This window comes from Podarcis tiliguerta, assembly GCF_965153285.1.
Source record: "Podarcis tiliguerta genome assembly, chromosome: 14".
Lineage (NCBI taxonomy): Eukaryota > Metazoa > Chordata > Lepidosauria > Squamata > Lacertidae > Podarcis > Podarcis tiliguerta.
Window position 1 is genome coordinate 21,999,806 of NC_139547.1, and position 15,692 is coordinate 22,015,497.

Genomic DNA, 15,692 nt, shown 5'->3' on the forward strand with positions numbered 1-15,692 from the left:
CCAAGCTTCAAGTGAACAGCCAATTTTTCCTCTTTTGCAATAAAAACATCTAAAACCAGAATAATGCATATGAGAAAGCATAAAATGATTTCAACTTTGCACAACAGTGAAGGGCAAGCTTTCTCAGTGTTTTATTAAGTCCATCAGGGGCTTTGATATGTTTACAGAATCTAATGTTCTGCCTTTGCAAAAACATAACAAAAAATTCTTATAAGGTCACAGACCTGATAAGCATTTGCAAAATGCTTTTATACACTTAATTCATGGGGAAAAGTTCTCTTGTAGGGAAAAGTTCTCTCTTAATTGTTAACAAAGAAGACTATTTGATGATGCTGACACTGAGTCCCTTTGATAGCCCAGTTACAACCATTTATTCCATCTAGCTCAATTATATAAATGGCCTACAGCTCATTCAAGCAGATAAGAGTTTGTAATTACCACTACAATGACAGTCTCATGTTAATTATAATCCCCCAGAGTATCAGTTACTTTGTATACAGGATAGAGCTGAGGTATAATCCTATCTGAAGAGGAATGTTTTAAGACTTCCCTCACTATGTACTTAGTAATAATAGTTTAAGACAGATAGCACTGCCACTATCTTGTGTCTGTAAAGGAACACACATAATAAAAGTACAGCTAAATAATAGCAATAGTATATTTCTAAACAAGAACTGGCTGAAAACATGAAACGTTCCCTTACTACTGTATTCATCTTACTGAACAAATACAGTTAAAATGCTGATTTAATGTCAGATGCTGGGGGTTTCCCCCCATAAAAGATACAAGTTTGTGTATGATTTTGCCAATAGGTTAAACTGATATCTTCCACCACCACCTCCTTAAGTCAGTAAGTGTTGATAGTTTCAACAGGAAGCTGGCATAAACCTCTTTTTGGTAGTAAACTTTGAGAGAAAAGAGTACTAGGGTCCGCTTTGGAGTCTCTCTTATAGATTGGTGTATCCGTGTCAATGGAATTTTGCCAGATTAATATGTTGGGGAGCAGACAACAAAAGAGGCCAACCAATTAAAAAACAATATTAGGCAGATGCAATTTACGAAGCTGGTAGAAAATATCTAAATCAGTGATGGCCAAACTTGGCCCTCCAGCTGTTTTGGGACTACAACTCCCATCATCCCTAGCTAACAGCACCAGTGGTCAGGGATGATGGGGATTGTAGTCCCAAAACAACTGGAGGACCAAGTTTGGCCATCACTGATCTAAATGTTGTCATGGCTTAGAACTGCTAGGATTGTCTGATCTTAGTTATTATTCTGTATTTTATACTTTTTCTTATTGGTCGTTTGGTCACATGACGCACACATGACTCAAACAGTATCTGCTCTGTCAACAAAGTGTGTGGAGCCAGATGCCGTTAAATCAAGTTATTGGCAAATTAATGACACAATTACTTACTTAAAGCATTTTATCCCCATTCGTCAGCCAAAAAACCTTCCATAGCACCTTATACTGCATAAGATCAATAAAAGTAAGACAAATCACCAAACAGGCTTACCATCTAATAGATATGGCACAAGAGGAAAAGGAGATGAGGAGGACTCTGCTATTGGGGAAGCCATATGAAATGACCACCTTTGCTTAACATTAGTATTTCTCACCTGTCTGTTCCGTTCGTCCATTATTCTTGTGATCTGTATTTTCTTCCTCCCCATTTTCACTTTCCTTCTTTATAATCCAGAAGCACACAAGTAAAAGTATCCACAAACTTTGTATCCTAGCACATGATAGATAGTTGTCTTCCAGGACTAAAGCCTAAATTCTTTTCCACGACCATGCACTGTGCAGTTGTAACGAAAGCCTAGAATGGAAAAACATTAAAATTGGTTTCTGATGTCAAAAGCACATATTTCACATCACAAATGTTTACATATTAAAAGTCAAATGCAAGACAACCCAGCCTCTTCTCTGATCGGGACGAAATACAGTGAATTATATCATATGGTGTGTTCAACTGTACTCTGATCAAGACATAGACTTCAGTCACAGAACCCAATTCAAAAGTTTGCATTTGTTAGTTACCCAATGGTTTAGAGGTACAAAAGTCAGGAACTCTTTTTAAAAAATAAATCCTGAGCCAGTCCTTCCGCTGCAACTATTTTATTCTATTAATGCAATTTTAGAAGTATCACAATTATTTAATACCTTATTCTGGACAGAAATGTACCAATAACACATGCTGCATTGGCGCAATTTATTTCTGTTTTATATATTACATTATAGAAGTCAAAGTATTTAGCAGTTGTGTTTTAGTATGGACATGCAGAAAACTAGCAGAAAGGCAAAACTCTTTCCAACATTTTGCAATATGAAGTTGAACTAAATTGAAGCCCAAACTGCCTGGGTTTTGCTCCACCAGTTACTCTCCTGGTTCCTCTTTCTGGAGAATAGTGCATGCTCAAATAGAAGATGCTATTCAAGAACAAAACATCTTTTGAATGCCATTTAAAAATAAATCCATTCTGAGACTTCTCCATGTAGCACTCCATTTTCCCAAAAGACTATTTCACAGGAACATACAGGCTGACAAATAGCTGAGAAATTCAAGGTTATATTCATTACTGTAAAACTTGCAAGTTTTCACACATCACTAACAAGCCAATTACCAATCCAACACTTCTTTGCTGCTTGCAAACTTTTCCAATAAGCCTGTGTCACCATCCACATAAATGGCTTGCAAGCTGAAACGTGTGCATATGTACTGGGGCTCACAAGTTACCGTACATTTTCCTTAAAAATGTAGAAACTTCCTCAGAATTGAGTAGATTATATATATCAGAGACCGCAGATACTAAGCAGATACTACACATTGATGTTTCGGGACCCAATCAAATATAATCCAGGTTAGTACCAAACACACTTTGCCTGATTTCACCCATTGTGAACTATGGTGAGAGAAAGCCAGGAAGGAGGAGAATGGAATCTGCTTGTGGGGAGTAAAGGGAACACAAAGTATAAGTCTGTGAGTGCTCTCAAAGCAACAGGTTTCTAAACTGACCGCATGACAACACAGGTACAGGAAAAGGCAGGAGTTGGTTAAGTCAACATAAAGGCAAGTGAATGCATTAAGCTACCATTCTTGCAAGCAACAATATATAGACACACAAGGCATTTTGAGCAAATGAACCTTCCTGTCTTTATTATAAGGAAATCAGCCCTGAGTGCTCACTGAAAGGACAGATCCTGTAGCTGAGGCTCCAATACTGTGGCCACCTCATGAGAAGAGAAGACTCCCTGGAAAAGACCCTGATGTCGGGAAAGATGGAGGGCACAAGGAGAAGGGGACAACCAAGGACGAGGTGGCTAGATAGTGTTCTCGAAGCTACCAGCATGAATTTGACCAAACTGCGGGAGGCAGTGGAAGACAGGAGTGCCTGGCGTGCTCTGGTCCATGGGGTCACGAAGAGTCGGACACGACTAAACAACAACAATCTTTATTGTTCTCCATGGGAAAGGTGTGTGTGTGCACACATATTCAACGTTCAAAGGGGAAAAAATCCCCACTTGGTATCCTCAAGCCTTGGGCCTATGGCCCTATGTAAAGATGCTCATCTTGAACACAGATCTGCAAATACACTTCATCACTGGCAAATTAACCTTTTGTTTAGCTAGTGCACAGAATCAAGCACTTCCCAACCCTTTCCCTGAGCCTATAGAAGCGTCGTGTCTTCACTTTATACTCCAGAGATACTAAATAAACAGCAGGACTGCTTGTTGCCAGTGTGAAATCAGGAACGTCCCCACATGTGTTCAGGCACCTGAAGAATTGGGTGCTGAATCTTGGAAACAACACTGCAAGACTTCTTGCTGCTTTTTAGACACCTGATACTGGATTGTAGAAGTGGGAAGAATGGGAAAGAACTACCATGGACTGGCTATCAAGACCAGCCATGGTCTACAGACCGTTGGCCCCAATCCCAGTCTGCCAAAGTAATTTTAAAAAATAGGATTAATTACAGAGTTTGCAGTCTTCTAAATCTTTCCCATGGGATGCGGGTGGCGCTGTGGGTAAAAGCCTCAGCGCCTAGGGCTTGCCAATCGAAAGGTCGGCGGTTCGAATCCCCGCGGCGGGGTGCGCTCCCGTTGCTCGGTCCCAGCGCCTGCCAACCTAGCAGTTCAAAAGCACCCCCGGGGGCAAGTAGATAAATAGGGACCGCTTACTAGCGGGAAGGTAAACGGCGTTCCGTGTGCGGCTCTGGCTCGCCAGAGCAGCAATGTCACGCTGGACATGTGACCCGGAAGTGTCTTCGGACAGCACTGGCCCACGGCCTATAGAGTGAGATGGGCGCACAACCCTAGAGTCTGTCAAGACTGGCCCGTACGGGCAGGGGTACCTTTACCTTTTTTAAATCTTTAGCATAAAGGGGGAAATGGCTTACTGAAATCAACACAAATTGTCTCAGTCACCTGTCAGCCATGTATAGGAATATGGGCAAATGCACTAAACACAATTCTCAGAGTTAATAAGTAGTGGCAGCACAAGGAGATTAGTCAGATAGCATTTCACATTCACCCTCAACTGAGGATATAGCCATGATATTCTGATGCAGCATTAAAAATGGATAAGAGGAATATAATTTGAGAAAATCCATTTGAATATTCCTCTGACATCTAAGTCTTGTTTTAGAGCTTAGAATATCATTAAAATGTCCAGGAGACAAAGTTAGAAGAAACTGAAAATGGACACGTGTGTTACCATTGGCTCAGTGTGTAAAATACAGCTTTGTGTAGACAAAGAGTGCCAATGTGTCCTTGATATAAATACTACCCCTTGTTACATCGTGGAGCAGGCTACATTTAGGAAGGTAGCACTACTGAATACAGATGCCACCTGCACATGGCATCCTTATTTGAAATAAGATCCTTAGCAAGGGAAGAAGGTAACAAAAGGATGAAAGCACAGGAAATACCTCTACCTCTGTACTTAATTCGTTCCGGAGGTCCGTTCTTAACCTGAAACTATTCTTAACCTGAAGCACCACTTTAGCTAATGGGGCCTCCCGCTGCAGACGCGCCGCCAGAGCACAATTTTTGTTCTCATCCTGAAGCGAAGTTCTTAACCCGAGGTACTATTTCTGGGTTAGCAGAGTCTGTAACCTGAAGCGTATGTAACCTGAGGTACCACTGTAACTACTAGACCAGGGGTCAGCAACCTTTTTCAGCAGTGGGCCGGTCCGCCGTCCCTCAGACCATGTGGTGGGCTGGACTATATTTGGGGGGGGGGTGAACGAATTCCTATGCCCCACAAATAACCCAGAGACGCATTTTAAATAAAAGCACACATTCTACGCATGTAAAAACATGCTGATTCCTAGAATGTCCGCAGGCTGAATTGAGAAGGCGATTGGGCCCTCAGGCCTTAGGTTGCCTACCCCTGTACTAGACCAACATATTTGCTGACTGAACAGAGAAGACGGCTTCTGTCCTGATGACATTATGTATCTTAAAGGGCAATATAGAAAGGACAAAGGTAATAAAGATACAGGATTGAACAAGGCACCAGCCACTCAGTTTTAAACTTCACAAAATATCCTTTTAGGACACAACCTGTGTCTTACATTTTATTTATTAAATTTGTCTGAGGATCTCAGGGTGGTTCACAGCATAAAAATACAAAATAAAAACACATAATACGTAATAAAAACAAACAAAAACAGAACAAACCAGTAACCCCCCCCCCAAACAGACATGGGGGTTACAGGGACAGCTTTATATCAGAAGTCTCCGTCTGACCCTTGACACAGAAGCAAGAGTCCTGACACGCGAATGCTGCAGTTTTTCAGCTAAAGACATTTTTTATTTAGATACACTTTGATCACCTTCCTCCTGGTATATTCTCTTTTCTCTTTTGTCATTTTACCCCTCTGTAAAATGAGGAACGCCAAGACAGTTACAGTTCACTTCAAAAAAAGAAACTTTTCAAAAATGAGGTGATTGGTAAAAAGGAAGCTGAAAGGGAAAGGGAAAATTATTCAATATCAGGGTATTCAAAACCACAAGCTCAGCTAGAATTTACAGCACAGATCAAGAAATTACCATCAAGCTGGTTTTTAACCAGCATGGTTAAAAAGCATCATCAAGGAAACTAACCGATCGCTTTTTCATAAAATGGAAGCCTGGCCCAAATAGAGAACAGAAAGGAAGGGAAATAATTTTGAAAAATGAATGCAGTTGGACATTAATAGATGCAAGGGGGGGGGAGTAGTGGAGCATATTGATTAAAGCACTGACACCAATTTAAAAAATATATTTAAATAAATCAGAAGCAGGGGGGCTTTTGACAAAGTCCCTCACCAAATGCTCCTGGGTATACTTAACCTGTCATGGAACAGGAGAATACATTTGTAATTTTGTCATGACACACACTGAACTCCAAAGTAGAACCCTTGTGCAACAGTGCTTAAGGCATACATTTTTATATGTTCAAAGTTATGAAATAACTTCTTATTTATTGTTGATATATAGTTTTGTTTAAGGCAAGTACTAACCAGTTTTTCTTGGAAGAACTCCCCACACCACCTGCTCTTACAAAGGAAAAAAATCTGATTTTGTGAATGGGATAGCTGATGACATTTTATTATACAAACTGCACACTTAAAAAAAAATATGGAGTACTGATCCATATGTATGTCTTCTACCACCTAGTTTTAAACTTGCTAGCTTTTAAGTCCAACTAACTTCAGTGAAATGTACTCCCATGTGCGTCTGCCTCAGCACCTTGATACAGTTTGTAAAAGTCTCTCTGGCTGAGCAGCATAGATCAGGAAGTTAGATGCAATGTTTCTTCCCTAAGCAGAAGCAGGTCAAAAGCTTGAAATGCTGACACTGATCTGTTTTTTCTAGCTGCATGAATTAAGTTATAAAACCAGGTAGCATCTCAACAGTCAATCCAGAAAAGCACATAATAAGCAGGTGGGAGAGCAAGGAAGAATGATGTGGGGAAGATGCGCTACGTGGCATCTTGAAACAATAGGAAAGAATCAGTGTTCGAAACACCCATTGTTCTAGGAGCATTTTGCGACAGGAAACTTCATTAGTGCGAGTAGTTTCTGAGCTCTGGGTGCAGTACTGAGCCTAAGATTTTGGATAAAAACTGCAGAGTGGAAAGAAAGGAGGAACTTTTTCTGCCTCCCCACTACCAGCTACTTTCTGAAGACTGGAGAAGAGACCCTCTTAGGAATATTAGGTGGGCGGGGAGGGGAAGGACTAGACCATGTGGAAAACAAACATAATATTTTAGCTGCAGTTCATTCATTTTCAGCTTTGTATTCTTGTGATTAAAAAAGTGTGGCTAGACATTCCATTGTTGTGCTCATAACCTAGGTTTAAGGTGCCATTCAGCTCCTAGTTTTCATATGTCAGTTTCTAACACTGGAAAGAATGCAGTTCCATCTATTCCAGGTGAAGAGAATGGTGCAGTGGGGGACAGCTGTTCAAAGGGGGTTGTTGCCTGAAGGTCATGAAAAGGATTGGTCTTATCTACTCCTACTACATTCTCAAAACAGCCCACCAGGACTAGCTATGTATAGCTCTCATGAAAACAGCATTCAGGTTTACATTTTTTAAAGGATGAATCATGTGCTTATATTTCCTATAAGATGAACTCAGTTCAGTTTGGTTCCCCTTTAAAGGTTGCCCCTTGGAATCATAGCTGTACCGGAGAGCTCCATTTATAATAGACTTTAAGATGATTTAGGCTTCAATTTTATAAGCATCTACCTTTAACCCGACTGAACATCTATTTTTTTCTGAGTAAGCATGCACAAGATTGGGCTACCTAAATGGTTTTAAGCAGTAAAATTACTCAAATCTGAAGACTTGCGACTGAAGGGTTTTATTGAGTTAAGAGTCTCAAAATGTCATTTGCTGCCTAAATGTGCAAAATACTTTAAAAATCACCACAAACAGGGCTTTAACTTTTCATAAGGCAAGCAGAGACAATAATCTCAGGTGGTGGGTGTGGAGGAACAGTGAACTGGCACGCATACATACACTGGGACCCACTGCTCATTTGTCTCATTGTCTGCTCAACAATGCCTGCCAGCCAGCCAAATTCTTTGCTGCACTCTCCCCATCTTCCCAAAGCATGCATTGCAAGCTGTTGTAACAATCAGTTAGATTTCTATATTAGAATATGCAGCACAGATTATCCATTCATTAACACGATTATCACACATTTGAGCTTTAAAAATACTGTCAAAGTGGATTCATTTAATCTATTGACACTTAATCAACTAGCACAGTTTTTACACTGCAGTGGCGGAGTTACAGTCCAATCCTATATACATCTATAAAGTAGCCCCACTAAGTTCAATGTAGCTTATACCTTGGGCAAAGGGTACAGACCAGGGACATCCAACTCCCAAGAGACTGTGATCTACTCACAGAATAAAAAACTGGAAGTGATCTACAAATTGTGGGGGGCAGGTCAAAATTGTCAAAGTTGATGAGCTGTTTTTAGGGAGGCAAGTCTAAATTACTGATCTTTTTTAGGGGTGCAGGTCAGATCGCCAGAGAAAACTCAGTCTTCCATTCTTGAAATAGTGCGCGGATAAAGGAAAAAGGGAGCGGGCAGGGCCAAATGCTCCTCAACACACACACACCGGACAAAAACGAGCCCGCGATCGTCCACAATTGACTTTTAACAATTTGGGGTTGACCTGTCAATCACGGTCAACCTGTTGGACATTCCTGGTATAGACCATTTACTATAGTTTCCTTCGTCCAACTTATACACTCACCTCAGTCTCATCTCAGAATAGGCTGAAAACTAATCAAGATCAGGAATCATATGCTTTTAAAGTGACATGGGTGTCTGCTGCACACACTCATGAAGAATCCCAACAGGGCACTCCTTCCCCCCACTCCATCTCCCAGTCTATGCCCAGAAACAATGGGATCTTAGGGGATAGAAGCTCTGTTCAAACCTTCCAGATCCCCACTCTGCACAACACAAAAATACTTTTACACCTTTCATAAGAAGCACTAATTAGGTGCTTAAAATGAAGTTTTATAATGGATGTTCCCAGAAATTGAGTTTTATAGTTTCATATTTACATGCCATTATTGGTATCATACAGCTTAACACACATGAATTAAACTGTAAAAGGTGATAATAGATGCATTTTCCAACATCATGATTTATGAGTAAACTCTACAAACAGATCATAGCAGAGATATACTATAGGCCAGAGGTCTTTGCGAATCTGACTCAGAAAAGGAAATCACTGCCAAGGGATCCAAGGCTGGCAGTACATCCCCTACTCTTTCGCTATCTGCTTGCTTGAAGAGCTACAGCAGCTGAAGCAATGACCATTAATGATTGGCTGGGAACAGCTGATATTACAGTCACAGCAGTCTACTATTTCAACATGCATCAGCAATAAACAGGGGTTAGGGGACAGCGTTATTCACTGTTTTTAAAAATGATTTTCTGTCTAATTCTGTGCATTCGTGGAAATTGCATTGCTGTAAGTCATCTACTTTGAAATAGTTGTCAGTTAAATTGTTGTGCTTTTTGCTAAATAGAGGTGGCTGAAATTATTATTTCTTCTTCTTCTTCTTCTTCTTCTTCTTCTTCTTCTTAACTTTTATTTGTATCCCACCCTCCCCGGCCAAGATTTTAGCAAATCTTTCCTGTCTATCAGTTAATTACTTATGTAGTTCTGCAGCTCTGAATTTTTCCGTTTCTAAAAAGGCACTATTTCACAAAAGTACTAATCAAATGAATGAATACAGCACCAATAAGTGACTTTTTCTGATGTGCTTAGCCTTCTTCTCACATTTTATATTCAATCAAGTACCAAAAGAGCAGGATCATGGCTAGTGACCAAACACAAACAAAAAAGGAGCCCCCTAGGTGGCTTAGCCTTCCGAGGCCCAGAGCAAGTGTACCTGGCTGCCCCTGACCCTGCCTGGTTTTGAGAATGGTTTCAACTGTGGAAAGACTGCATATGTAAGTTTTTTCCCCTTAAAATGTAAACTATGTTAACAGAAACATGTGCTGTTGAATTGTCATGTCTTAAAATACTGTATTTACAAGTGTTCTAATAAAAATAATTTCTAAATAAAGTTCAAATAAGTCAGGAACATGCATGCACACATATTTTTATTATTTATTAAATTTGTATACTGCCTGAGTCTTGTAGATCTCATCGCAGTTCACAATATATAATCAAAATATTAAAAACACAAAATACATAATCAAAACAGGAACAAAGACAACCAAATAATCTCCACTTCCACAACGTACTTTAAAAGGGCATCAGATGTCAATCAGCCAAAGGCCTGGTTAAAGAGGAATCTTTTAGCCTGGTGCCTAAAGACGTATAAAAGTGGCCAGCCAAACCTCCCCGGGGAGAGCATTCCACAAACAGGGAGCCTCTGCAGAAAAGGCCCTTTCTCATGTTGCCATAAACAGTGCACATTAGATTATCATGGCCTTCCCAGAGGGCCCAGGTACTACCAAGTCAAAGCAATAGGATCCAGGAGCTATTGCCCTGTATATCACTACAGTTGCCCTTGAAGCTCAAACACATGATTATGTTCTCCTGCTTTAAGTTCTCCCAATTAACACTGTTCAATTTAATGAATATTTATTGTTCCACAACTAAATATCAGGGATATTTACTTTCTCCCTCACTGAAACAGTAATTTTCTCAGTAGCTGCCAGCCCTTGCTTGTAGCATATTTTGGATCAGTCTTCAAGCAAGTGGTCTTGCTTAGTAGCCTGGTCCAGAGAACCAAAACAGAGATGGCTCTCTTGTCTAAGCAAACGTAAATATGCTATGCTTATTAACTAAATGGATCACATGGTTTGGGATTACACTTCTAGTTTGCGTAAAGCCTCCATTTAGTTACAACCGTTATGTTCTCATTGTAATAGCAACCAGTAATGTTTGCTCCAGTAATCTAAGCTTCAAAATAGAAATCCAATTTAAAACAAGTCCATTTTCTGGATAATGATTTAACTCAAGGCAATTTAAATATCACATTTCAAATACAGCCAATTGTGACATGATGCAATGCATTCTTTTTCCTATGTTGCTTCTGGGATTCCTTGTTCATCATAAGAACTATTACCACAATTCCTCTTCCCCAAAGCAGAAGAAAATTAAGGTTAGCTGTTAGGAATGTTTCCATCAGAAAAGAATGTCCTGGAGTCTTATAAACGTTGTTGATTCTTTAAAAGAGAGAGAGAGAGAGAGAGAGAGAGAGAGAGAGAGATTGAGATTGCACTTTCTTCAGCACCCTGGTTAAAGAAAGAGTTTTGATTAAAGCAACATCAGCCCTATCTCCCAAACACCCCCAATTCTACAATACTGTTCTTTTGACTCCTTTGTCACCATACTGGACAAAGCTATTTTATATTTTATATTTTATTAGGAGCTACAGCCTTCTCAACCTGCAAATTCCAAGGTAAAAAGAGGCTGAATCGCTCCCTAGAGTCCACTGTGCTTCAGCAATTACCAGGTCATACCTAAAAGGAGGTTTTGCTTGACAATAAAGCATGGCTCATGACATCACCTTACTGCTGTTGCATAGCCCAAAATTTAGAAAACGTATCTCATTCCTCTTGGCTATTAAGAAAATGTTACAAAGAGTGTCGGAGTTTAGAGCCATCAAGGTACAGTATCAACAGGAGTCTTGCTCTGACAACCACAGTTAATTTTCCCTAGAAAATGATAGTGCAGTCTTAGAGTACTCCTTGCTGTACCATAGTTCCCAGAAGTCTCTACAAGGGGGGCGGGGCAGGAAGCAGAGAGCTAGCTGTGTTAAGAAAGATACAAATTAGAACTGTTACAGAAAGAAAGACAGTAACAGTTCACTGCCTAAAGTGATTTCATAATTAGACAAAACTTAAACATGCAACAAAGAATTTCCAAAATTATTACACGCCCACAAAAGATGGATTACGGAAGAAGCAAAGCAAAACAAAGCAGTGTATTTTTTTTTATATACTGCACAAATTATGAAGTTAGATTTTTGTACTTAATGCCTTTTTAAGATTAAGAACTGCTATTAAAAATTATTATTTATTTACTAAAAAAAAGTTGTAAGTAATTACTAGTAAACTAAGTCCTTTTGAAGTACATGTTTAGAAAGTCTGCAGGGTCAATTTCATGTCAACTTTCACTGGAATACCTCAAGAAATTCATCTATTCTCCTAAAAGAGAAAAAAAAAATTCAAACAGGAATTGACGGCTTGAAGCCAGCTGACAAAATGTGGCAAGTAATACTCTAAGATGCAGGTGCAGTTCCAATTGCAAGTGTTTATAAAGCTCTAAGCAAAAACAGGACACATCAGCTCCCTCTCACAAACAATACTGGGTAGTACGGCAGTTAGCGTCAATGTACTTTATTTAAAAGTTACTCAAGTATCCTATTAAGCACATTCTATAATTCACATATTCAGAACTGATATGCACAATATTGCTATGTTCAATTCTGGCAGCATAACATACTATCAAGTCAAGGAGCAGTATTAAGGATCTGATGTGCTAGGTTGACCCCTAGGTCAGTCTGACATAACAGGCAGTGTGTTAGCAGTGCAGGCATGCAAGACAAAATAAATGTTAAGAACAATATTTTGGGCAGTCACAAGTCAAATTTATTAACTCTTAAGTTATTCATTCCAGACTTGTAACCATAACCAACTTGAAAGGCTCTTAACAATTTTGAATCTTTGCCTGAAACCAAGAGCTCTGATAACCTTGGAAAACACACTTTGGTCTACTGTAGGGCTGGGCCATGGATTGACTAACTAAGGCCCGGGGGCCCAATCTGTGGACAGTCCGGGAATCAGCGTGTTTTTATATGTGTAGAATGTATCCTTTTATTTAAAATGCATCTCTGGGTTATTTCTGGGGCCTGCCTGGTGTTTTTACATGAGTAGAATGTGTGCTTTTATTTAAAATGCATCTCTGGGTTTTTGTGGAACATAGGAATTCGTTATTTCTTTCTTTCTTTTTCAAAATATAGTCTGGCCCCCCACAAGGTCTGAGGGACAGTGGACCCGCCCCCTTCTGAAAAAGTTTGCTGATTCCTGGTCTGGGCGATATATCAATATATTATACAAAACTGGTTTGAAGTCTGTATTGTGGTAACAGTTTCATAATATTTGACATGGTGATCTATCGTGAATCACAATGTGTGCATGTACTATGTAACAAACAGTGATGTGGGGAAAGCTGGCCATCGCTTCGCTCATTATTCCTGCCACCCCTATTGCTTTGTACTATAAAATAGCAGTTGTAAAAGGGTAAAGGTATGTATCAGTTTTAGAACCCTAAGTAGTAGCATTTGCCAGGACATTACCTCGTTTGCCTTTACATAGTTCTATCCTTACACCAGACATTGTGATATATTAGTATATCGTTAGTCTACTGTTCAACAGATTGATCTTGTGAGAGCCCTCTCATGATATCTATTGATTTTATTTTTGGGATTGGTCCATGTTATTCCCATTGCATCCTGTGTCCTGTCTGAACTAGGAAAGATGGAAATGTGTGAATATCATTGCATGTGCACCTTAAACAAGAGGCTGCCTCTCAGCTTCCTTTTCCTGTCCCACATTCCTTTATTTTCCCACAGTTCAGGTGTCTGATATTAGTACTGACCCCATTACAACTTAATGTCAGGTGCATTTTTGTAAATTCATTGTGAAAAATTTAAGATTATGTATGTTTCAGCTATCATATATGCTTCAGCAATCATCTGTTTTAAAGATATGGTAAGAAACTTGTTTTTGTTTTCACTATAGCTACAAAACAGATCCATTTTTAAAACCTTAACACACTATTATAAAAACGGCAGTGCATTGAACTGAACATTGAAGCTTAAGTTCCAAATGCAACATTAATACACACCCTTCACAACCAGTTGCCAAGAAAAAATACAATAGGAATCTAAAGCTTTGAAAAGATGTGAAGCATTCTATCCTTATTTCAAATACAAAAAAACCCACATCTTCCAAGACAGAACTTTTAATCCATGCAGCCATGAAAGTGGGCCAAAAGTACTTAATCCCATTTAGCTTAGAAACACCCTCACACATGGCTAGAAATATTACTTTAATACATACATATTCACATTCTGAAAAGCTGCTGCTTCCTTCCATTTTCAGCCTCCTGTACATATAAGAGCAATTTTTATTTTTATTTTTCATGCAGCTATTTTTGTGCAAGAGCACTTCTACACAAAAGAGCTGTGTAAAAAATAATAATACCATAAATATGGCTTAAGCAACAGCAGGTGAAAAAGGGCGGGCTGCATCCTTCCTTTGGACTGATAGAAACAACATGGAAGTAGGGGTGAGGTAATAGATCGCATCCAGCAAAACGTCACCACCCTTCTAAAGCCTACCCACAGAATGTGCTTCAGTGCAGTCAGTCATGTAATGTGTGATTTTATGTTGGATTTTCTTCCCCTATTGGATTATTCAGAGACTGGGAATATCCAGATTTTTTTTTGGGGGGGGGGGGGGTTACGGACTGCTACTTGGATGAAGAGGACATAATTTGGATTACACACACACACACACACACACACACACACACACACAGTTGAAATCCACATTATCTCCAGCATGGATGAGCCCTAAGTAAAGTAAACAGAGAACTGTTACCCCTTCAACTCTACACTAGAACAATGTCATATGAACTTTTGACATGCACAGTTGACCTGTGAAGATCTCTGCCACTAAGAGTAGCACTGATTGTACAATTTGGGGTTTTTTTAAGTGAGACCAACAGATAGAAAATTCTCAAAAATGCAGACAACTCAGTTTATCTACTTTAATGCTTTGGATTATCACCAATATTTTAGTACAGGTGTAAATGGCAGAGAAAAGCGCAATACAGCACTAAACCAGTGGGATTTCTTTATAGAATTTATATCTTCTTTTCACTATATGTCTCAAAGTGGCTTACAGAAAATAACAAAACATACAAAAAACAAAATTAAAAACACAGATTAAAATATCAGTAGACAGAAACATTAGAGCAACTCCAAGTTAACTGTGTATAGCACAGTAGCCTAAAGTCACAATCCTGTGGATGTTTACCTGAAAATGAAATTCATTGAACTCAGTGGGTGTTACCACCAAGAAGACATGTACATAACTGAGCTAAAGGGGCAAGGGCATCAACAGTTTTGGCTTGGGTGCCAAGACCACCCAAAATATCAAGATCGCTGATATGCTCTATCAGTGTGCAAAATCCATGTCAAGTTAGGATCAGGCCAATAGCAAACTGAGTATCTAACCTGACAAATAATTCCATTTGGACTGAGAACAGGGCTACAGACCAGTTTATATGTTACAACTGCCAGTTCTGCACTAGCAACAGATGCCCTTGCAAATGTCAGCTTTACCTAGATTCTGTACAAAAACCTATACATCCACTTTGCAAATATACCCTACAAGAGCTGCTAACAATGTTGTACTACCACACAACTGCACGTACCTGTATGGCACATCAGTGGCCGGAAGAAAAGGAAGGGGTGGGAACAATCACTCTCTGCAAAACAAAGACTTCCTAACCTGACTGGGGAGGCGATTCTTACCCCTCATAGGCAGCCGCTACATTAACAAGGATCTAAGCCTACATTTTAGTCATGTTATAGGAACTCTCATCAGTTTATAGTATGAAAAATAATTATTAAAAAATGTGAC

At 39.5% G+C, this 15,692-nt stretch overlaps 1 protein-coding gene across 13 annotated transcripts in view; it reads right to left on the reverse strand.

The window, feature by feature from the left end:
- MEF2A (myocyte enhancer factor 2A) overlaps positions 1-15,692 on the reverse strand; it is an 85,778-nt gene that overhangs the window by 57,168 nt on the left and 12,918 nt on the right. For 12 of the 13 annotated variants that reach the window (XM_083412126.1, XM_083412118.1, XM_083412122.1 and 9 more), the window contains exon 2: positions 1,621-1,820. In XM_083412126.1, coding sequence (XP_083268252.1) covers positions 1,621-1,674 — 54 coding nt within the window. In that variant the 5' untranslated portion in view covers positions 1,675-1,820. Of the gene's footprint in view, positions 1-1,620; positions 1,821-14,102; positions 14,124-15,692 lie in introns of those variants that run through there. The other variant, XM_083412124.1, reaches the window with a different exon arrangement.